Below are 18,700 nucleotides of genomic sequence, written 5' to 3' on the forward strand. Positions count from 1 at the left end.
AATAAAATTAAATTCAAATAGAAGTTATTTCTCCAGTGAATGTGACTGAACTTTCACTTACGTATCTGAAAGGATGCGAATAAGCTGAATTGGCGTTAACCAATTATATTGTCACTATGAAAAATACTTGCATGAGTCATGACGCTGTTGCAGCGTAATACAATTTCTAAATTATGGCTTGAATCGACAGGCCACTTTAGTTTTAATTTTATATTTTTTATTATCATTTTATTCTTTGCATTGATTCTGGTTGGAAGCAGTACTGAAAATATTCCCACATCCGAGCTTTATGCCTGCCATATTTTACGCAGCTTTCATTGGGTATCGGTGTAACGACACCGTTCTGTAGTGATATCTGCGGCTTTGTTGCTGACGTAATATTGACTGATCCAAATGTTTACTTTGGACACGATCACTAAGAGTCGCACATTGCGCTCTTTTCCTCTCCCACAGTCTCCGTCTCTCTTCTCGCCCCTGCCGCTGTCCTCCAGCGTTTACGCAATGATCTTAACCTATTCCATGCTAAGACGGTCACCTTAAAGGAGTTTTGATTTTACGGACAAACCTCTTGGGATTTTATTCTATCCAGTTTGATTATTTTTCCTAACCCGGTGTTTGCGCTGAGGTGGGGAACCGTGGAAAGATACCACAGGTGAATGGAGCTTTAACGACGCTGCGGTAGAGATGATTGAACAGTTTACGGGTTGCATGAGCGCAGTCAGTGCCTGATCTGACAGAACCCGAGTTTTTCCGGCACTTTGTGATAACTGAAGCGGACCGAATCAGCTTTTTGAATGCACCAAAACACACAAAAAACACTGTTTCCTAAAGGATGATATGACCTTTTCTTTTGCGCAGTGCCTGGTGGCTGCTTTCCTGTCAGTTTGTTGGATCTTTGGCATGCCTTTTTGCGGGATTACACGCGGAGATATGAGCGCACAAAGAAACCGAGTTGGATTGTGAAAAGACAAAAAAAAAAAAAAAATAGATTTAAAAAAAAAACTTGCTTTTTATTTTTATTTTCCAAAGCGGGGAGTGCTTTGTAGTGATCAATGGCTTCAGTGTCGAGGTCGGCAAGGCGCAACGATGTCACTCGATGGCCGAGGGTGTCGTCAACTTTTTGGGTTGTGGTGCTCCTGACCGCGCTGTTGGTCCTCTACTGCGGTAAGTTCCCCCGCCGCTCGCATTTCTTTATTTACTTGACCGCTGCGCAGTGGCTGATGGTGTCATGCGGGAAGGTTTTCACATCGAAATCCCGCAAGTGATTCTGACACTCACGCTCTGAATAGTAATTGTCTTTTTTTTTCCCTCTAGCCGGGTGTCAGTACGACCAAAGCTTATTGGGCTCCTCTCCTTTTTCTTACTGTGCAGCCACACTAGCCAGGTTCAGAGGGGACTTGCTGACTTGCAGCACATATTAGAAAAAAATATGAACAATCTAGCGGAAAAAAAAAAAAAAAACCTTGTGTGAGTTAGCGCCTAACCAAGTGGCCACAGTGGCGGTTCTTGCCTGAACGCCCCCCTGGGCAAGCCCCTTCCTCTGCTGTGGGGATCGCTTAAACAGTGCAGTATAATTAAGTCCAGGTTTGGCCAGGCTACACAGAATGGTTTTATTGCGCATCTCAGTCTGGACCAAACCTAATATAAATATTTTTTTTTTGTTTTTGTTTTGAGTATTTAAAGGAAGGGTATTCAATGCAGTGCCAATTTGCACCAAATGTAATGACAAGCCACTTTCCAAGATGATTAGATATATGATTTATTATCAGATCAATCCAATACGGTAAAATAATACAAACATAATTTAGTCACACATTTTAAAGTTCTGTCCTAGTTACAATAGGATGCAGTCAAATATTTGTAAGTCCATAAATGCAGAAGGTAGGGTATAGAACACATCATTTTCCTCACTAGAATATATTCCTAACATTTGTGCTGACATGAAATTGACACCAAATATCAGAATAAACCCACGTAAACCGCAACTACAAAGAAATCCACAAATAATTGACTATAAATGATGCGTAATGATGTGTAGTGGTACAGGGAATAAGTACTGGACATGTAAAGAAACACACAAACATGGAAAGAGGCGGAGAAGGCCAAGAATCCTGCTGAAATATCAGTTTTTAGAAAGCCTTTCTGCTGCTAACTGCAAATCGATATCAGCTGGTTGAATATTAACTAATGGTCAATTCAAATGTTTTTCAATAACAAAGGGTTTTAAAGAGTGGTACGATTGGTAAAAGCAAAGAAACTTTCACACAAAAAAGTCTTACTCTTGCAAAACATATCAATGACAATTGTTAGGACTTCATTTCTAAACTTTCTAAAAAAATTGTCCCAGTGATCGTCTGTAGAGCCAAAGTCCTGTTTGTCATGAAGTTTGACATGGCAAGGGGAGGAAATAGACAGGTGCAGCTGTTCCCATGAAAACAAGTAAGACATTCAACTGCAATGGCCTCTATGCACACTTACTGCGTAAGACTCCACTACTGAATTAAAAGCACGTTGAACCTTATTTAAAGTTTTCTGGGGGAACATGTGGAAAAACCAGTGATACCTTGAGAGAAGATAGTTTGGTCAGGTTAGCCAGAAACTCTTGGATGTCAAATTACACACAATGTTTGGAAAAATAATATTTTTGAAAATCACCCAAAAATATTCTGCCAGAAATGAAGTGGGGACATCATGGGTGAGTGCTGTTTTAGGGCATATGGTCCTGGTAGACTACTTACAACTGAAGAAAGGATGAAGTGGGAACTCTCCTGGGAGATTCTTGGTAAACATGTGAAATAAAAAAAAATGTGTATTTCCAAGCAAGACAATTCTGCCAAAAATACTACCAAGGAAACCTTTTATTAGTTTCAGAGAAAGAAAGTTAAATACCAGGAACGGCCCAGTCAATCATCTGACTTGTATCCAATTGAAAATCTTTAGAAAGAACCAAATCTTAGAGTTTAACGTTCTAGGACAGATAACTTCAATTAAGAACCAATTTGCTTTGATTGTAGGTAGGATTACATAGGTCGTTACCAAGATATGGTGAGTTTCAGTTCAATATAAATAATATAAATATGTTTACATTAAAAATGTTTGTGTTAAAGACTAATTTTGCATAAGCAAGTTACTTGAAATGATAAACACAAACACTGTTTAAAGAAAAACTATTTTCAGGGGAAGAAAGCCTAGAAACGTTCAAGTTGATACATACCCATCAATCTATTGTCACTTGAAGCTTAGCAGGCAGGGCACACAAACTGACCAGCCCAATAGCTCACACCCTCATAAATCAAAACCAGTCTTATAATTAGCCTTTCACGCATGAATTGTGAGAACCTCACTTAGGAACTTTGACAAAGGTTTGCAATCATATTTAAGGATGAAATGGCGGACATCTTGTGGTGCACATCAAGATTGCACACATTTTAATGTACATGTTCATACAAATTGAAATATCGTATATTGAGCAGGGAGTTCCAAAACATTCCTATTAATCTAACACAGTCACAGATCCCACCCTTTTCTAATTTCTTTCAGTGTAATGAAACATGTTTACCTTGTTCCCGACTCCTCAGGCTGTGCTTCAGTCTCAATCATTTGTCAATGATATCCAAAGCTAATTATAACAGTAGCAAAAAAACAAGGTGTCTTCTCCGAAACCTTTTATGTTTGAGCTTCCAGATGTCTAACGATATATTTTAGTTTGTCCTTGAGCTCTGTAGGTAGGCCCGTCTTCACTTTGCCCAGCACCTTTTACTCACAAAGCACCCTCAACCTACTTAGAAGATGTTTTTGACATTTAGTGCACTATGGTCCTACAAAATAAAAAAGACAATAACTTTAACTCGGACAAATAATAAGTAAGAATTTTTAGTCTATCTATCTATCTATCTATCTATCTATCTATCTATCTATCTATCTATCTATCTATCTATCTATCTATCTATCTATCTATCTATCTATCTGATATTTAAATTTAAATATACAATCAATGATGCATGATGTCCACTTTTAAAGGAGCATAATGTAATTTTCAAGATTTTTGCAGACGTCTGCCCCCTCTGGTGACAAGTTGAAACGACACCAGTGTTGTGTACTTGCATGGGAGAAGAGGGATGCATCTGCCGCTGCAACTGGACTTTTGTTTAGAGGTGTCATGTCTTTTAAGATAAAAAAGCCATAGATATTGAAGTAAGGGTTCTACAAATACTGCAGAGATCCAACAAAGTTGCCAGGTGAACAAGAACATGCAGCGCGTCACACCCAGGCACACGCCCACATGATTTGGCCCGAATCTCTTTCATGAACTGACTAATCCAGCCTTTACAGGCAACTGCAGTAAATAGAGGATAGCCCGTTTTACACCTCTGGCAATTGTAAGGGCATGCATAGGAAAGAGAGATTTTTGGATGTAGGAGAATAATACTTTTGCAGGACCACCAAGATACAGTATGTATGTACTGTGCACACACACACACACACACACGCATACACACGCACACACACACACACACACACACACACACACACACACACACACACACACACACACACACACACACACACACACACAGATGATACACCTTTCTGTAAGGCTACTTCTCCGGTACCCTTACACCGTCCTATCTCTCCCTCCTCCCTGCTTCTCCTATCTGTCTCAAACTGCATGCGACTCACTTTCGTGCAGAAACCCAGCTGGCACACAGACCCTCAGTCTGCTACATGTGAGAAATGGAGGCCAGGCCATATAGCTTGAAGAAACCCACTAGACACAATTGTGCAATTTATGCATATATATATATATATATATATATATATATATATATTTCTTATAAATTTGAATATGTGTTCCAATTAGACTTGTTAGTCTGATTAAAAGTACTTTTTACAAGTAACAGGTGTTAACCATACTTTTCACTGATACCACATTTCTGTATTTAAATGTTCTTCTTTTATCGGTCTGATTTAATATTCTAATCTTAAATTAGCTGTAAGCATTAGCTGTAAGCGATAACCATTACAATAAACAGAATTATTCACTTTATACTTGTGTGTGATCAATCTATAGCACTGATTTTATAGACTCAAAGTTTGTTACAGACCTAGCCACAGCAGGTCCTTGTTTAAAAGTGGTTTTAAATCAAGTAGGCTGGTTTTAAACTCTGGGCTCGCTCGTTCTCTTTTCTTTTTATATCAACAGTATTTTGCATAACAGTGAACAGATGTACAGTAACTTCTTATAAAAGAAGACATCACGGTCCTGGTAGCTCATAAGACCAGGTCCGATGCTCAGCCCCGGTACCAACAGGTGGTTGACAACTTGGTCGAAGTTGTTTTGTGACAGTTTTTAGAAGCTGAATGTCACAAAGACCATAGGATTGTGCTGCAGGGACAGAGCTAAAGCTGCCAGGTCATCTCCCTTTCACCCACTATTTATCCAGGGCCAGTAGGTGGAGTCTTTTAGATACCTTGGGCCAGAAATTGACATCAAGATTTATTTTAAAGAGTGCACACTTTAAAATGAAAGGACGTCTCTACCTGCTAAAAAAAATGGGATCTTTTCAGTTCATTGAATTTGTCATCACTTAAAGCATTTGATCCTAGTGTGACTTTCTTACTGCCCATGGTGGTACAATAATTAGTTCACCTCAAACCTTCCTCTCCAAACTGTGCATCCACTATGATCAGGAAGGCCACCCTGATCATGTAAGATCCTTCCCATCCCCTCCATCACTCTTTCCTGCTGCTCCTGTTAAGCCGACCCGCTTAAAGTCCCTCAGCCCTGGAAAGCCATTCACAAAAAGATCAATTTAAAGTGAGAAGTGTACTTTTGCACACTTTTAACAGTGCCTTTTAATGATCTCAGTTGTGTGTTTTACCTATTTTAAGTGGAAGAATGCTGTTGTTGGAGCCCCCTTAAAGCAGATAGCTACAAGTTTAACTGAGGTGACTCCAACCTACTATTCCTATTGGTGCAGAATCCTTCTGTCTCTATGTTGGCATCATAACCAGAAGTAAATATTTATATAATTTGGACCCGACAAAAATTATAAAACAGTTATTTGTATACTATATCTTTAATTTTCAGTAGAATTAATACTTTTATTGTGCACCACTCTAGATGTTCTGTGGGATGTATTATTTTTTGAAAAATCAATTGTTTTGATGAAAAATTTGTAGCTATGACTATTAAAGGAAAGACATTGTCACCGTCTTGGGATAGATCCAGATTCTACTCTATTCTATTCTGTTTAATATCTTTTACTTGTGAATTGACTTACTGAGATGAATTAACTTTTCAGCGGTATTCTAAACCATTATGTGTTGCCATAATGGCATTTTTGATGTCAGAAGGCACCCAAACTTGCTTTCTGGATAGGGTAGGTTTTATGTTTATCAAATACTATTAGGTAACTAAATGTAATATTGGTTTAAATTGTTTTAGCTGAGAGCCTGGGTAGTAGCTGAGGTTTAAGAGCTGAGCTGGTGTTGTCGTCTTATATTTAGCTGTGTTTCCAAAAAAATAATAAAAAAAATCTACTGATAGGTTTTACCTTACAGTTATGCTTTTCTCCCCTACTTACAGTGGGCAGATGATTGAGTTTACTTTGCGATCACGAGCCTCAGGTTAATCAGTTGGAAGGATGCCGGATTATGAGAAGCAAAGGCTTTAGATAAGAGGAAGTTGGGGGGGGGGGGGGTCTCTTTCCTCTTTTGTGTTGCCTTTAGCCATGTCAATTGATCTTTTGCTTGTGTCCAATCAATAGAGCTTGGGTGTTTGTTTCAGTCAGCAGTCTTTGAGCCCCTTCGTGCAAGAACTTCAACCTCTTACCTAGCAACACCTTACTCCTTCTGGAGCTCAATAATGAGCTGTAGTTATTCAAGACCTACTACAGCTTCCCGAAAGCTTTATTAGCCTATTATAAAAGAAGAATGCAATAACATATTTAGATTTCAAACTTCTGTGCCATGCTGATTCCTTTTTTTTTGCCCTCCACGGCTTTCTTTCCCAGAAAAAGAAACTATTTTCTTTTCAATATTTTTGTCTATCTTCATCTTTCATTTTTATTTAAGCGACTTTATTTGTTCCCATACATTTTAGTTGGTTGCATTTCTTTTCCATTTCCTCTCTGTTCCATTTGTTTTAGATTTAGTCTCTATGCGCAGTCGACCACTGCCCAACCTGCAGTGAGTACATGTTGCTCTGACGGAGGTCTCTGCTCTCCCAGCAGCTCCCTCTCTCTGGCTTAGCTTCTCTCTCTCTTTCGCTTGCTCTCCTCTCTCCTAATGAGTCTCGATATTTGTGGAGGTGTAGCTTATTGCTTTCTATACAAACTCTTGTAAATAGCAACAACTGAGTTATGATGAAAAACGGGGGGAGGTGTAAAATTACTATAATTTTGCAGAAAAAAATAATCTAAATACCAAATCAAATCAATTATACTTTTTCCTGTTGATTACATGGAATTACCCTACGTTGCTAAATTAACCACAACTTATAGATAATTGAAACGTTTTACACAAACCAGCAGGAATTCTGAATCGATAAGGTCCAAAATACTTTTGGATATTTGAGGACACACATCTCAGGCTAAGAATCAAATGGGAAGTTAGAAGCAGCTTTATGGGGAATGTTTTTGTAGCCCTGATTATTAAGTTGATTATATCTTTGTTGCCAAAGTCAAATATGAGACCTTATATCAAGTGTACAATAGAATAGATGAAAGATTAGAGAAAGAAAATTAAAACATCCTGAAACTGCTGTGGCTGTCCATCAGTTAACTGTCAATTACTTTTTAAATACTTTGTCATTTTAGATGTTTTCCTTAGCAAACACTGACTGTGTTGCGTTCTTTGTTAAATTCTAAGTTGCATTTACCAGTTTTAAAGGAACCATGCAAAATCCACTTAATTTAACCCTTAAGTACATTTTGCTGTGTATTTTCAGTGGAGAAATTTTCAATTTAGTCTCTCCAGGTAGAGTGTCTTTTTATATTATGTTTGGATCATATTTTTCAAGCCGTTCAGTTTTCTCTGTTTTCTATTACGTTTTTCTTAAAGTACTAAACCACAGCCTTTGCTGCGGAGCAGGCAGAAAAGGTCATGGACTTTCCATCTTATCAGTCTTACGAATCTGCCATTTTTAGTTCTCTGAGCAATTTTGTAATCTAAGCTGAAGGATGCCGAAGCCACAAGTGGATAAGTGAAAATGTCTGGTTGCTCATTACACCGTCCCACAGCATATTACAAAAATGGCTGAAAAGGATGTAGTGAAAGGCTCTGCAACCTGGAGAGGGGGGCGGGGTGTGAGTGCCTCCTTTAGATTTAAAGAGACAGCACCAAAATAAGTTGCTCTCAGATGCACCTCAGAACAGGGGCTAAAAGGGGAACATTGGGGTAAATTAACAAAGATTTCAGTCCAAAGCATTGCGGTTCCACTTTACTTAGACCACAACTGAATGATTTCATTGTAAAAAGGAAGAATTGAAAAACCCAATCTGTGCCCTTTAAATGCTAGTAGTGACCAAATTATCTTTTTATATTATCCTGAATAATGTATTTTTTAAGAGCATAATCAGAAATTCAAAACAGCAATTCTGGAAAAGTATAGTCCAAAATCTCCCAAGCCTATAAATATGAGCTCACCTATCTCGCATGAAGGTGTAAGATAGAGGACCATAACGTGACTATTAAGCATTATGATGTTGACTCTTTTTTTGTAGTCAGTTATAGATTTGATCATCCCATCCATCCATCCATCCATCCATCCATCCATCCATCCATCCATCCATCCATCCATCCATACATCCATCCATACATCCATACATCCATACATCCATACATCCATCCATGTTCTAACACGTCTATCCCTTGCGGGGTCGCGAGGGGTGCTGGTGCCTATCTCCAGCTGCCAACGGGCGAGAGGTGGGGTACAGCCGGGACAGGTCGCCAGTCTATCGCAGAGATTTGATCATGATTGTTTTTTTGTTTTTTGTCAAAGTATTGTCATGTTTAACCCTCATTGGTCTGACTGCAGAGAACTGTCTCTTAAAAACAAGGCAAGGATTCAATCGCCATCAAATCTACAACAGAACAACATAAAAACCAATGAAACCCGACCTGAAACCGACTCAAATGTTCTGGCTGTACATTTACTCAGCCGTAAATACATAAACTTCAATGAGCTGAAGTAAAAAAGTAGGAAGAATTCTTCCCTGATGAAATGAGACCGTTGAGGTTGTAAAAACAGGAGATGCTACTGAATTCTAGGAATTTTCTGATGAATAGGATTGCAGAGCTACTACATGACTTGCCTAATGTTTTATTTTTCACTGCAACTGCGTGTGATTTTCTGCTTTATTTCTGCTCTTTTTGATAGGATGCTGGCCTGACAGACTGGTCAAAAACCTATCACTACTATAATTGCATGGTGTTTGGTGGTGTTTGGCTATTGTTTATACCATGGGCAATTTTTTTTGCCCGCAGTGCCGCTGTCTCGCACAGCCATAAGGGGGATTGACAAAATCTCTGTGATTACCACTATGACTCATATGTTGCCTGTCACTGAGTATCAGCATCCAACTTAACATGATTTGCCGTCCTCATTCAGGCCCGTCAAAAAGGGAGAGACTGAACAGAGTAGAGGGGAGGACTAAGGGAATAAGAAACGGGCCGATGAAGGTGGGGAGACTAGATATCTGCGTATGAGTCTGGATGGATGCGGGCAAAGAAAAGGTGATATTACATGGGATTGACGGGGGAGCAATATAAAGGAAGCCAGTAGAGAGTATAGAAAAAAAGAGTGCAGCAGAGGGCAGAGTTAAAAAAGGAAAAGATAGATCACAACAACTCCACAGCCGAACGTCTTATAACATATGATTGGCGCTAAAAACAGTAATCACAGCAAACTGCTTCCGCACCCTCTGATTACAATAACAAAAAGCAACTTCAACAACGTCGCCCTCTGTGCACTAGCTCCCTCCTCTGGCAGCTCGCAGCCATGGGTTTGTTTGCCAACGGTGCAATTATGCATTCATGAGGCTGCAGCCTCATGTGAGCGAAGAAGAAAAAGCGAGTGAGGGAGATCATGAAGATGGCTAATAAGTATGCTAATCTTATCTCAGGATGGCTGAGGACTGTAGGAAGGCTTAGGTTTTAGATCTGAGCTGCAGACAGGCAGGAAGGGGAAGGGCGCTGAGGAGGGAAGAGTAACAAGTGGAGGAAATCTCTGAAGGAAAGTGAAGAGAAAACTGAGGTCATGCACAGCTCATTTCTTGTTTTAAGTCTAACATTTCCTGACTTCTTTCAGCCTGAGCAGTCGTGCTGCATTCATATGTCTACAACAAGCCAGCAGCCAAGATATAAAAAAAAAAATCCATACTAAAAACTTGAATGATCATCAAGTGTTAACCTTCCCTGCACAGAAAATTTGGACGTCGATGCACCAATCTTGCATGCATTCACCTGCAGTCGGGGACAAACCCTCTCTGTTGCCACTTAAAGCATTTCACAGTGTAGTCTCTTGTGTTTCCTGACTTGAGTTCTGCAGCTGACCCGATATATGGTTAACTGTTACCAAAAATGGCTGCTCGGGGCATCTGCGAAGTGAAGACCACGTTTCAAGCCCACTTGTGTCTGCGTTCTCCGAAAGTCCTTAAGCAATTAAGTGCAGATAGGTTTAAACACAAATATACTTCATATCCTTGGAACAATTGGGATTTAATACAATAGACCAACAAAAAATGCTTAGCTGTGAAGCAGGGGCAAAAGGATGAGTGTTTTTTCAAATGTTTTTACAAAGAAAAATCGGATGCACATTATGGCAAGAGGCCTAGAAGTTGTGCACTTCACATATCTGGTATTCATGGAAGAGTGCAAGAAGACTTTTGCAGGAGAAAAGCCATGAGAAGTCCTGTTAACATTTAGCCACAAGTTACTTTGGTGACCCGGCAAACATGTGCTCTTATAACATTAAACCAAAATTAAACTTTTTGACCCACATGCAATACTCTGTGTGGCAGAAAGCTTGGTGCAACATGGCAGTGGCAGCATCATGATGTGATGCTGCCACTGTTTTTCCAGCCCCAGTCTAACCCAGTCTCAATGCTTTAGATTTCAGACTGGGGCAGAGGATCACTTTTCAGCAGAAACAGCGCTAAACATGTTAAAAGACCCATAATGAAAAAGCTTAGACCTGCGGGTCCCACACTTTTCAGTATTCATATATCTATTTAATGTCCCCCCAGGTTAAAATTAGAAATATGGCGCATCTTGTTAAGTGATGCGTTGATATTGGTGTCACAAATAAGGAAATGCTAAATCTTTTCATCACATCAGCATTGAATCATATCGCGACCCCAACTTTGGGAAACCCTGGCTTAGAGCAAAGGTCACCATACCTATGGTATGTGGACTGGTACTGGTTTGGGAGTCTTCTGACTACCAGACCATGGAAGCGATTTTGTCTTTGCCATGAAGAATAGGTAAACAATTCAGCCTCCTGATGTGCAAAGCTGGACACATTCCCCAAAAGACACTTTCACTTCACAACTATGCACTGTTTGTGTTGGTCCATCACACAAAATCCCAATTGTATGGTTTGAAGATGACAAAATGTGAACAGGATCCAGGGGAATCGTCACATTCATGTGCAGTGTCTGCCTAGAAAGTTGCTAAGTCAAAGAAATGATGGTTAACTGGCAAAAACCCATGGAAGATTTGTAAGAGCATGGATGCTTTTGGTTATTTTGGATTTCACGTAAACACCCATAAGGAAGAAGCACAGTTTTTCTGTCAGGACACAGCTGGGAAATCAAGAGTTAATTACCTGAGGAAAGATAGACAGGATAATTAGTCACCAAGAAAACAAAACGTTAAACCCCAATTATGGATCTATAAGTTCCTTACAGGCTTTAAAAATGTATCCCTGTTGAGTAGTATTTGAACTAAGCAAGGAGCATTCCTCTTTATTATGTCATTATTCTGCTATAAATGTAAAACAGCAGGTTTGATAAGGGTAGGAAATAATTAGAAGCCTTTTGGGCTTTAGATTATGAAATATTAAGATGCTATGGGGCCTTGTCTGTACAGGGAACCATCAAGAATTATGCAGCATAGCCAAAGGCAATCCTTTTTTGCTGTTAATCAGTGAGGCACTCTTGTCAACGTGGCGCTACTTTTTTGTGGAGATTTTGCTTGTTTAGAAATTACAGAATGCTTATTTATTGAGATCTTTATGTGCTAGTTACCACGCAGCTTGCTGGAACACATGTGGTTTTCAGCATAAATTTACCAGACAAAAAAGGACGGCAGCAAAACATGAATGGATAAGAAAATGCCGCACTTAATGCATTTAGTTTCCAGTGAACCATGGTCAACTATTGGACATGTGCATTTCCTGTTCATCTTAATTGTCTGGGCACGTTAGGTTCTACAAGTGTCATGTATATTTGTAGATCCAACCAGCTCGTTGGTCCCTCAGGTGGTTGGACTACCAGGGCTCGTAAAACTTAGGATTTTAGGAAACATGGGAGAAAATCAGCCAAGCAAAGACCCTGTACAGGACAAGTTCTTGCAGGTTATACTTTTTGCTTAAGCACTCAAATAAAATCAATTTTGTTGTTTAAGAGGAATCAAATCATTTTCTTTGCCAGAGACAAAACATAAGATACTTATCTTTTTCTTTCCTTAAGAAAGAAAGGAATACGTAACAAGGTGTCCTACAGCACATGTTTTTTAAATGCCATCAAATCAACTGATATCATTTCACATGACTTCTGACGGGATGGGTTTCTTTTTTTTTTACTTTTAGCCTGCTTTATGTTGTCAAACTGGTTCTGTTAAATCTTTATCTGGATTATCGAGGTCCGGCAGTAATCATGCATGAGTGTGGACATTAACATTAATCCAAATGCATGTAGTTTATCACAGTTATTTCATGATTTAACAATTCTACTTTTACACAGGGACATTTTGGTTTTGATACACTTTGGATTTGGATTTTAAGTAGTTGAAAAACTGTATTTGATTTTCACTCAGGTTATCTTTTTCAGACATTAACATTTGTTTGATCTGAAATATTCAAGTGTGACATAAATGGTGTGCAACCAAAACCACGAGGATTCTCAAAGCTCTTATTATGTGCTTTTCCCATTTGTTTTCTGCACCTTTGTAGCCAGATATTTCTCTCCAAAGAAAAGAAAAAAATCCCATAATAACATGCTAATATGCCGTGACATTTACTTAATGTGAAAACAAATTGCAGAGTGTTTGGAGTTTGCATTAAGGCAAAGTATCACCGTACCAGCTTCCATGGCTAATTGCACCTTAAATGCTCCATGTCTACTGTGAATTAATTATGTGTCAATGTGACTTTAATTACCATTAAAAGCATGTGTATAATATTTACATATCATAAGTAGTTTGTGACTGCGAGGCCCAATGGGTCACAGTCAAAGTAAGAAGGTTTATGCGAATGTTCTAGTTGGTTGTCCAGTTACATGGGAGAGAAAAAAAAAAGGATTTCTTTAAAAAAATAAACTATATTTTAAAAGCCAAGAACTTTAAAGCAAATATTTTTTTCATGTTAAAATTTGGAAACATATGAATTAAATAAAACTGGTTGAGATGGCTTAATTGGCTCTGGATCTGGACAGTGACTCGTGGCGGGCTCTTGCCTCGAGAGGATTCGAGGATGTGCATTTTGTGCTTGTTTTTGCCTAAGGCCACTAAGCCCATTCAGAGGGAAACGCTAAAGCTACTCCTCCTTTATTACTGCAAAAAAGCAATTGCTTGGAAGAAAATGCCAGAATGGTGCTTTGAATTCCTGGAGGGGCCCATCACAGAGACACAGCCCATGGAGCTGAGACAGCTAGCATCTGGAGCACAGACATGGCGGCAAACTGGAGAGAGAGAGAGAGAGAGGGGAATGGAGGGAGAGAAGCAGAGAAGGAATGAGAATGAGGGAGTGGAAGAAGGAACGGGGATTAGAGAGGGTGCTTGGAGGAAAACAGAGAAAATGGAGAGTGCGAGACAGACGGAGTTGGAGGTTACAGAGAAATCCTGGCAGTAAGAGGGACTACACAGACAATGAGACAAAAGACAGACAGTTGAGAACACTCAGACACTCCACCAATTGACAGCCGATTGGGGAATGAAGTCGGCTAACACAATGAAGCAGTCGGCAGACAGACGTGCCGCGGAGTAGCCAAGAGGCTCTCAGAAGTAGAGGCAAATATTACATTAGAGGAGACAGGAACCATTTGTCACAGCAGGAGGCCTGAGAGGTAGTTAAGCTGCAGAATGTAGGCGCCCATGGCCTCGTTGATGCATGTCACCACCAGGAGGAAATTGTGCTTAAGTCAACTCTGTTCAATCAATTGTCTGGTGTCCTTCAGTGACTCCCACACTTAACGAGATCACACTGGTGCAAACTTTTGCCGCCCTGAACTCTTGAGAACTTTATGTGGCCTGGAGGGCCACCTTTCAAACCTGTCCACCCTTCCTTTCATCCTCCCTTGTCTGCACTTCTTGCCAGCTTTTCAGCCATACCGTCTCCACATCTAGACTTGGTGACAAGCACGTTGACAACTGTGTTTCAATCTTAATGTTTCTGGAAGGTGAATCTGCTGGAGCTTTGTGAACCGCTGCACTCTAGCCGTACCCACATGTCAGAGAGAGCTGAGATTGAGTAAAACCTTTAGCCAGGCACCTGGTCAGTAAGCTAGCATTTTGGCACCTGATATGCATTATTTTATTCGGCATGGGTTTCATTAATAAAATAGCCGGGGTATGTTCATAAGGCAGTGTCTACTTTACGATCTCTTTTTCACTGCTGTCCTTCTCCCCTACTTGAAGCCGGTGACATGTTTCATGATTGATAGGCAAATTACAACACATTTGGCCTCATTTATCTCGCACCATTGCTTGCTGCTGCTTCAACAACCATTTTGCAATGCAAAAACAATGTGCTAACTGCAGTTGCTATGGCAGAGAGTAAAAAAGGGACACGCAGTTCTGATTTTAATGACACAACCACTGGGCTACAAATCAAATGGTATCCTTATTATGTCCTGAGGTACATGTGGACTCCTGGGTTTTATGCGGTTACTCCAGTTTCTTCTGACTTCACAAAGACTTAGAAGGTCAGCTGGCAACTCTAAATTGGTCTTTGGTTCTAGTATGTGCATGCGGTTGTTTGTCCTTTGTGTTTGGCAACTTGTCAATAATGTCACACACAATTTTGGAAGTGCAAAGAAAATATTACATGGTTTTCAAAGGTTTTCTCAACTAAACATCTGAAAAGTGTGGCATGCATTTGTATCCAGTGGTCTCAGAGGCTTGTTAGAAAATGTTTCTAAACAACGGACACACCAGACAGGTCGGGGAGAAGAAATGTATAACCTGGTTAGGACATGTGTTTATTCTGTCTCTTCGTCCAGAGTGGGCCCGCATCAGGTTCTCAGAACTGTTGAGTAATTACTTCATTCCCTAATACAGCTACATGTTTAGCAACAATTGCATTGGTTTCCCTGCGTTACAGGATGAGAGACATAGAGCACACATGTGCAGTCAGGACAATTTGCCCTAATCCAAATGACATGATCGGAACATATGTTTAGATGGACGCTGCTTGGATTAATTAAATTTTATTAGATTAGTGGCAATTCATAACACATGTCATCTCAAGGAACTTTACAAAGTGTATTCAATCAAATCATAAAGACAGATTAATGAAAAAGATGTCTATCTAAGGAAACCCAGCAGATTGCATCAAGTCTTGACAAGCAGCATTCACTCCTCCTGAAAGAGCGTAGAGCCAGGGAAAGTCGTCTGCATAGTCCACGGCTTTGCAGCAATCCCTCATACTGAGCATGCATGTGAGATGAAAACTCCCCTTTAACAGGAAGAAACCTCCAGCAGAACCAGGCTCAATGTGAGCGGACATCTGCCACGACTGACTAGAGGTTAAAGAAGACAGAGCAGAGAGACAAAAGAACACAAGTAATAGCAGAGTAGTTCCATAGGTGGCCGTGTCTAGGAAAGAAACACAGTTAAGCAGACAGGCTCCGAGCCAGTTTATGAACAGATTATGAAGCGCTGCCCCCATTGAAATGTGATACAATGGATTGCGACAAGTGAACACCTCTTTGGCACCGTAAAGTCCTCCTTCTGCAGGATTTTACATGAATTTCGCACGGCCGGGCACTTTGTCTCTCACCCAAATGGTTCCTATACAAACCGTCTTGAGTGGAAGCTTTTCTGAGGTCTAAAATCTCGCTGTCTCCCCACTGAGCAGCTCTGTGGCAGGCAGGTGAAGTCTGTCTTGCTAATGCTAATGGGTACAGCTGCTGCTGGCTCAAACTTGTGACACGTGTCGATTGAAGGTGACGTCAAAGACCCGTTAAATGCACCTTGGAGGATCTTGCTGAAGTCACATTGCAAAAGATCAGATAAGAATCGGATTCAGGACCACGTATGGAAGTGGCTCAAATATGACATGAAAATATTAGATTCGGGCCAGATCCAAGCATCCCCACTGGTTTTAAAACATCTGACCTGGTCACTTGACCCGCAAAAATCAGATTTAGGCCACATTTGCCTGAAGTAGGAACAAAGCCTAAGAGACAGGGTCGACTCTATTATCTCTGACATGAAGCTGTTGACAGCAGTACCTTAGCTGTTCTACTGCCCAGGATGTTCTTACAGCTAAACTGAATCCCAGGCCAGATGTGGCTACTATGAGAAGAAAAAAAGAGCCGTATCTCTTAAAAAATTATGAAAAAATGTTGAATAGCTATTAAGTCTATTCAAGAGAGTCAAGTTTAAAATATTCACCAAGACGGCTGCCTCGCTGTCGAGGCTTGGATACACAGAAAAAACGGCTACGCATGGACACGGATTAACAATCGGCAAAAACTACCCGTTTCATTCAGAATACGACTTTATTCCGATTGAGCTTAATCCATTCTCAATATTCCGATTAGCTTGTTTACATTAAGCATTTTTATTCTGATTGTCCCTTTAATCTGATTACTTATGTCAATGTACTGATGCACCACTTTGTGTTGGTCTATCATATAAAATCTCAGTAAACACATTGAAGTTTGTGCCTGTAGTCTTATAAAACGTGTAAAAGGAATAAAGGAAATATTCAGAGTAAATCTTGTTCACCTTCATAAAGGGATTAAAAATCTCATTTTGCCTCACATAAATAGTTTGTCTAACATTGGGCCTTTACATTCAAAACAAACTGCCTGATTGTAATGATGCTGAAGGTGACAGCTGAGTGGGTTAAAACAGGCGTGGTGTGATATATATTTCATCTTAGCTTTAGAACTTCATAAAGCTGCACTGCCAAGTTCCCCTTTGCTTTGGGGATGTTGGAGAAATAAGTTCAGATTTAAAAGCCTTAGCGTGGATAAGCTTGATCACGCGGCAGCAGCGGGAAAGGCTAATGGTATGACAGAAAACACAGGAGGATGCTTCTGCCTGAAGAGCGATGAGGCAGTCAGATGAAGTAAGTAGCTGAGCTGAACTGTTGCTGTTTCAGCTACTTGGGAGAGTGCTAAAGCTTCCTTGGAGCTTTAAAACATTTGCAAGATCTTAATTTGATGTACTTTTCTAAAGTCAAGCAAGGCTGGCGTGGAGTAAATGTATCGGATTTGTGTCTGAAATTATTAATTTCATGAAGGTTTTGTGGTCAGATTTTTTGCTCACTAGATACAAATACAGAAGGTACAGTCTTGGCTATTAGCACAAATCTCTTTTTGATCGTTTTGATTCAGTGTGTGAAATTCATTCAAGAAAAAGGTCAAACAAAATACAAATACTTTGTAAATTTTGGTCAGCTATACTTTTTTGGAGTAATTCTATTTTTTTTATCAAGGTTCTTACTTCTAATCCTTTGATTTTCATGCAATTATCTTAAATTTCTATTTCTTACATTTTGAAAATAGTTACTAACATTTTAGTTTTTCATTCCGCTGTATTATTGTTAACAAAAAAAAAACAACAAAAAAAACAACAACAACTAAACAGTAACTATCAAGACCAATTGTGCCAGCTGGACAGATCGAATTTTCTTCGATCTGTCCAAATAGCTGTGGCCAAATAGTTATTCGATCTGTCACCAAATAGTTGTGGCCAAATAAGGACTAAAGAGAAATCTGATATGAAGAAAACGTAGAAGAACATCTGCATGGAAACATCTGTAGCAGATCATACAGAGCTTGAGCAAAATGTGCCAACTAAGCACCAGCGCAGAGATTGATAGCCAAGTAGAGAAGTCTGTAGTACATCCTTAGCCATATCTGGAAGACTTTTCCAAGACAACTTTTTTTCAATAATAATAGTAATAATCTTTAATGTTATTGCAACATACATTCCAATGAAACTTGTTCCCCATTTTCTTGTTTTTGCTACAAATATGGATTTGTAATTTCCTGCTTTTTTTTCTGGAATGTCTATAATCATTCTACCCATGGGCCTGTTTTATGCACTGGGTTGAAGACTTCCTGCTGTCTCCTCTTTTTTTGCTTTACCCTTGTGACAGTCTGAGAGAGAGAGAGAGAAAGAGATGGGGAAGATGCAGCAAAAGAGAAAGCCAGGAGGACAGGAGGGGAGTGGGCCAGAGGGGTAGCACTGCTGTGAGGGATACAGTCGGAGAAGTCTCTTGAAAGTGCTTAGTGAGCTGCAG

The 18,700-nt window shown here is 39.8% G+C and overlaps 1 protein-coding gene across 2 annotated transcripts in view; it reads left to right on the forward strand.

The window, feature by feature from the left end:
• The first annotated feature begins 380 nt into the window (after positions 1-380).
• The window catches only part of tafa5a (TAFA chemokine like family member 5a), a 199,054-nt gene continuing 180,734 nt past the window's right edge, over positions 381-18,700 (forward strand). The window contains exon 1 of one of the 2 annotated variants that reach the window (XM_021319842.2): positions 381-1,164. In XM_021319842.2, the coding sequence (XP_021175517.2) occupies positions 1,053-1,164 (112 nt within the window). In that variant the 5' untranslated portion in view covers positions 381-1,052. The remainder of the gene's footprint in view (positions 1,165-18,700) is intronic. The other variant, XM_036148866.1, reaches the window with a different exon arrangement.

This window comes from Fundulus heteroclitus, chromosome 17 (assembly GCF_011125445.2).
Source record: "Fundulus heteroclitus isolate FHET01 chromosome 17, MU-UCD_Fhet_4.1, whole genome shotgun sequence".
Taxonomy (NCBI): Eukaryota; Metazoa; Chordata; class Actinopteri; order Cyprinodontiformes; family Fundulidae; genus Fundulus; species Fundulus heteroclitus.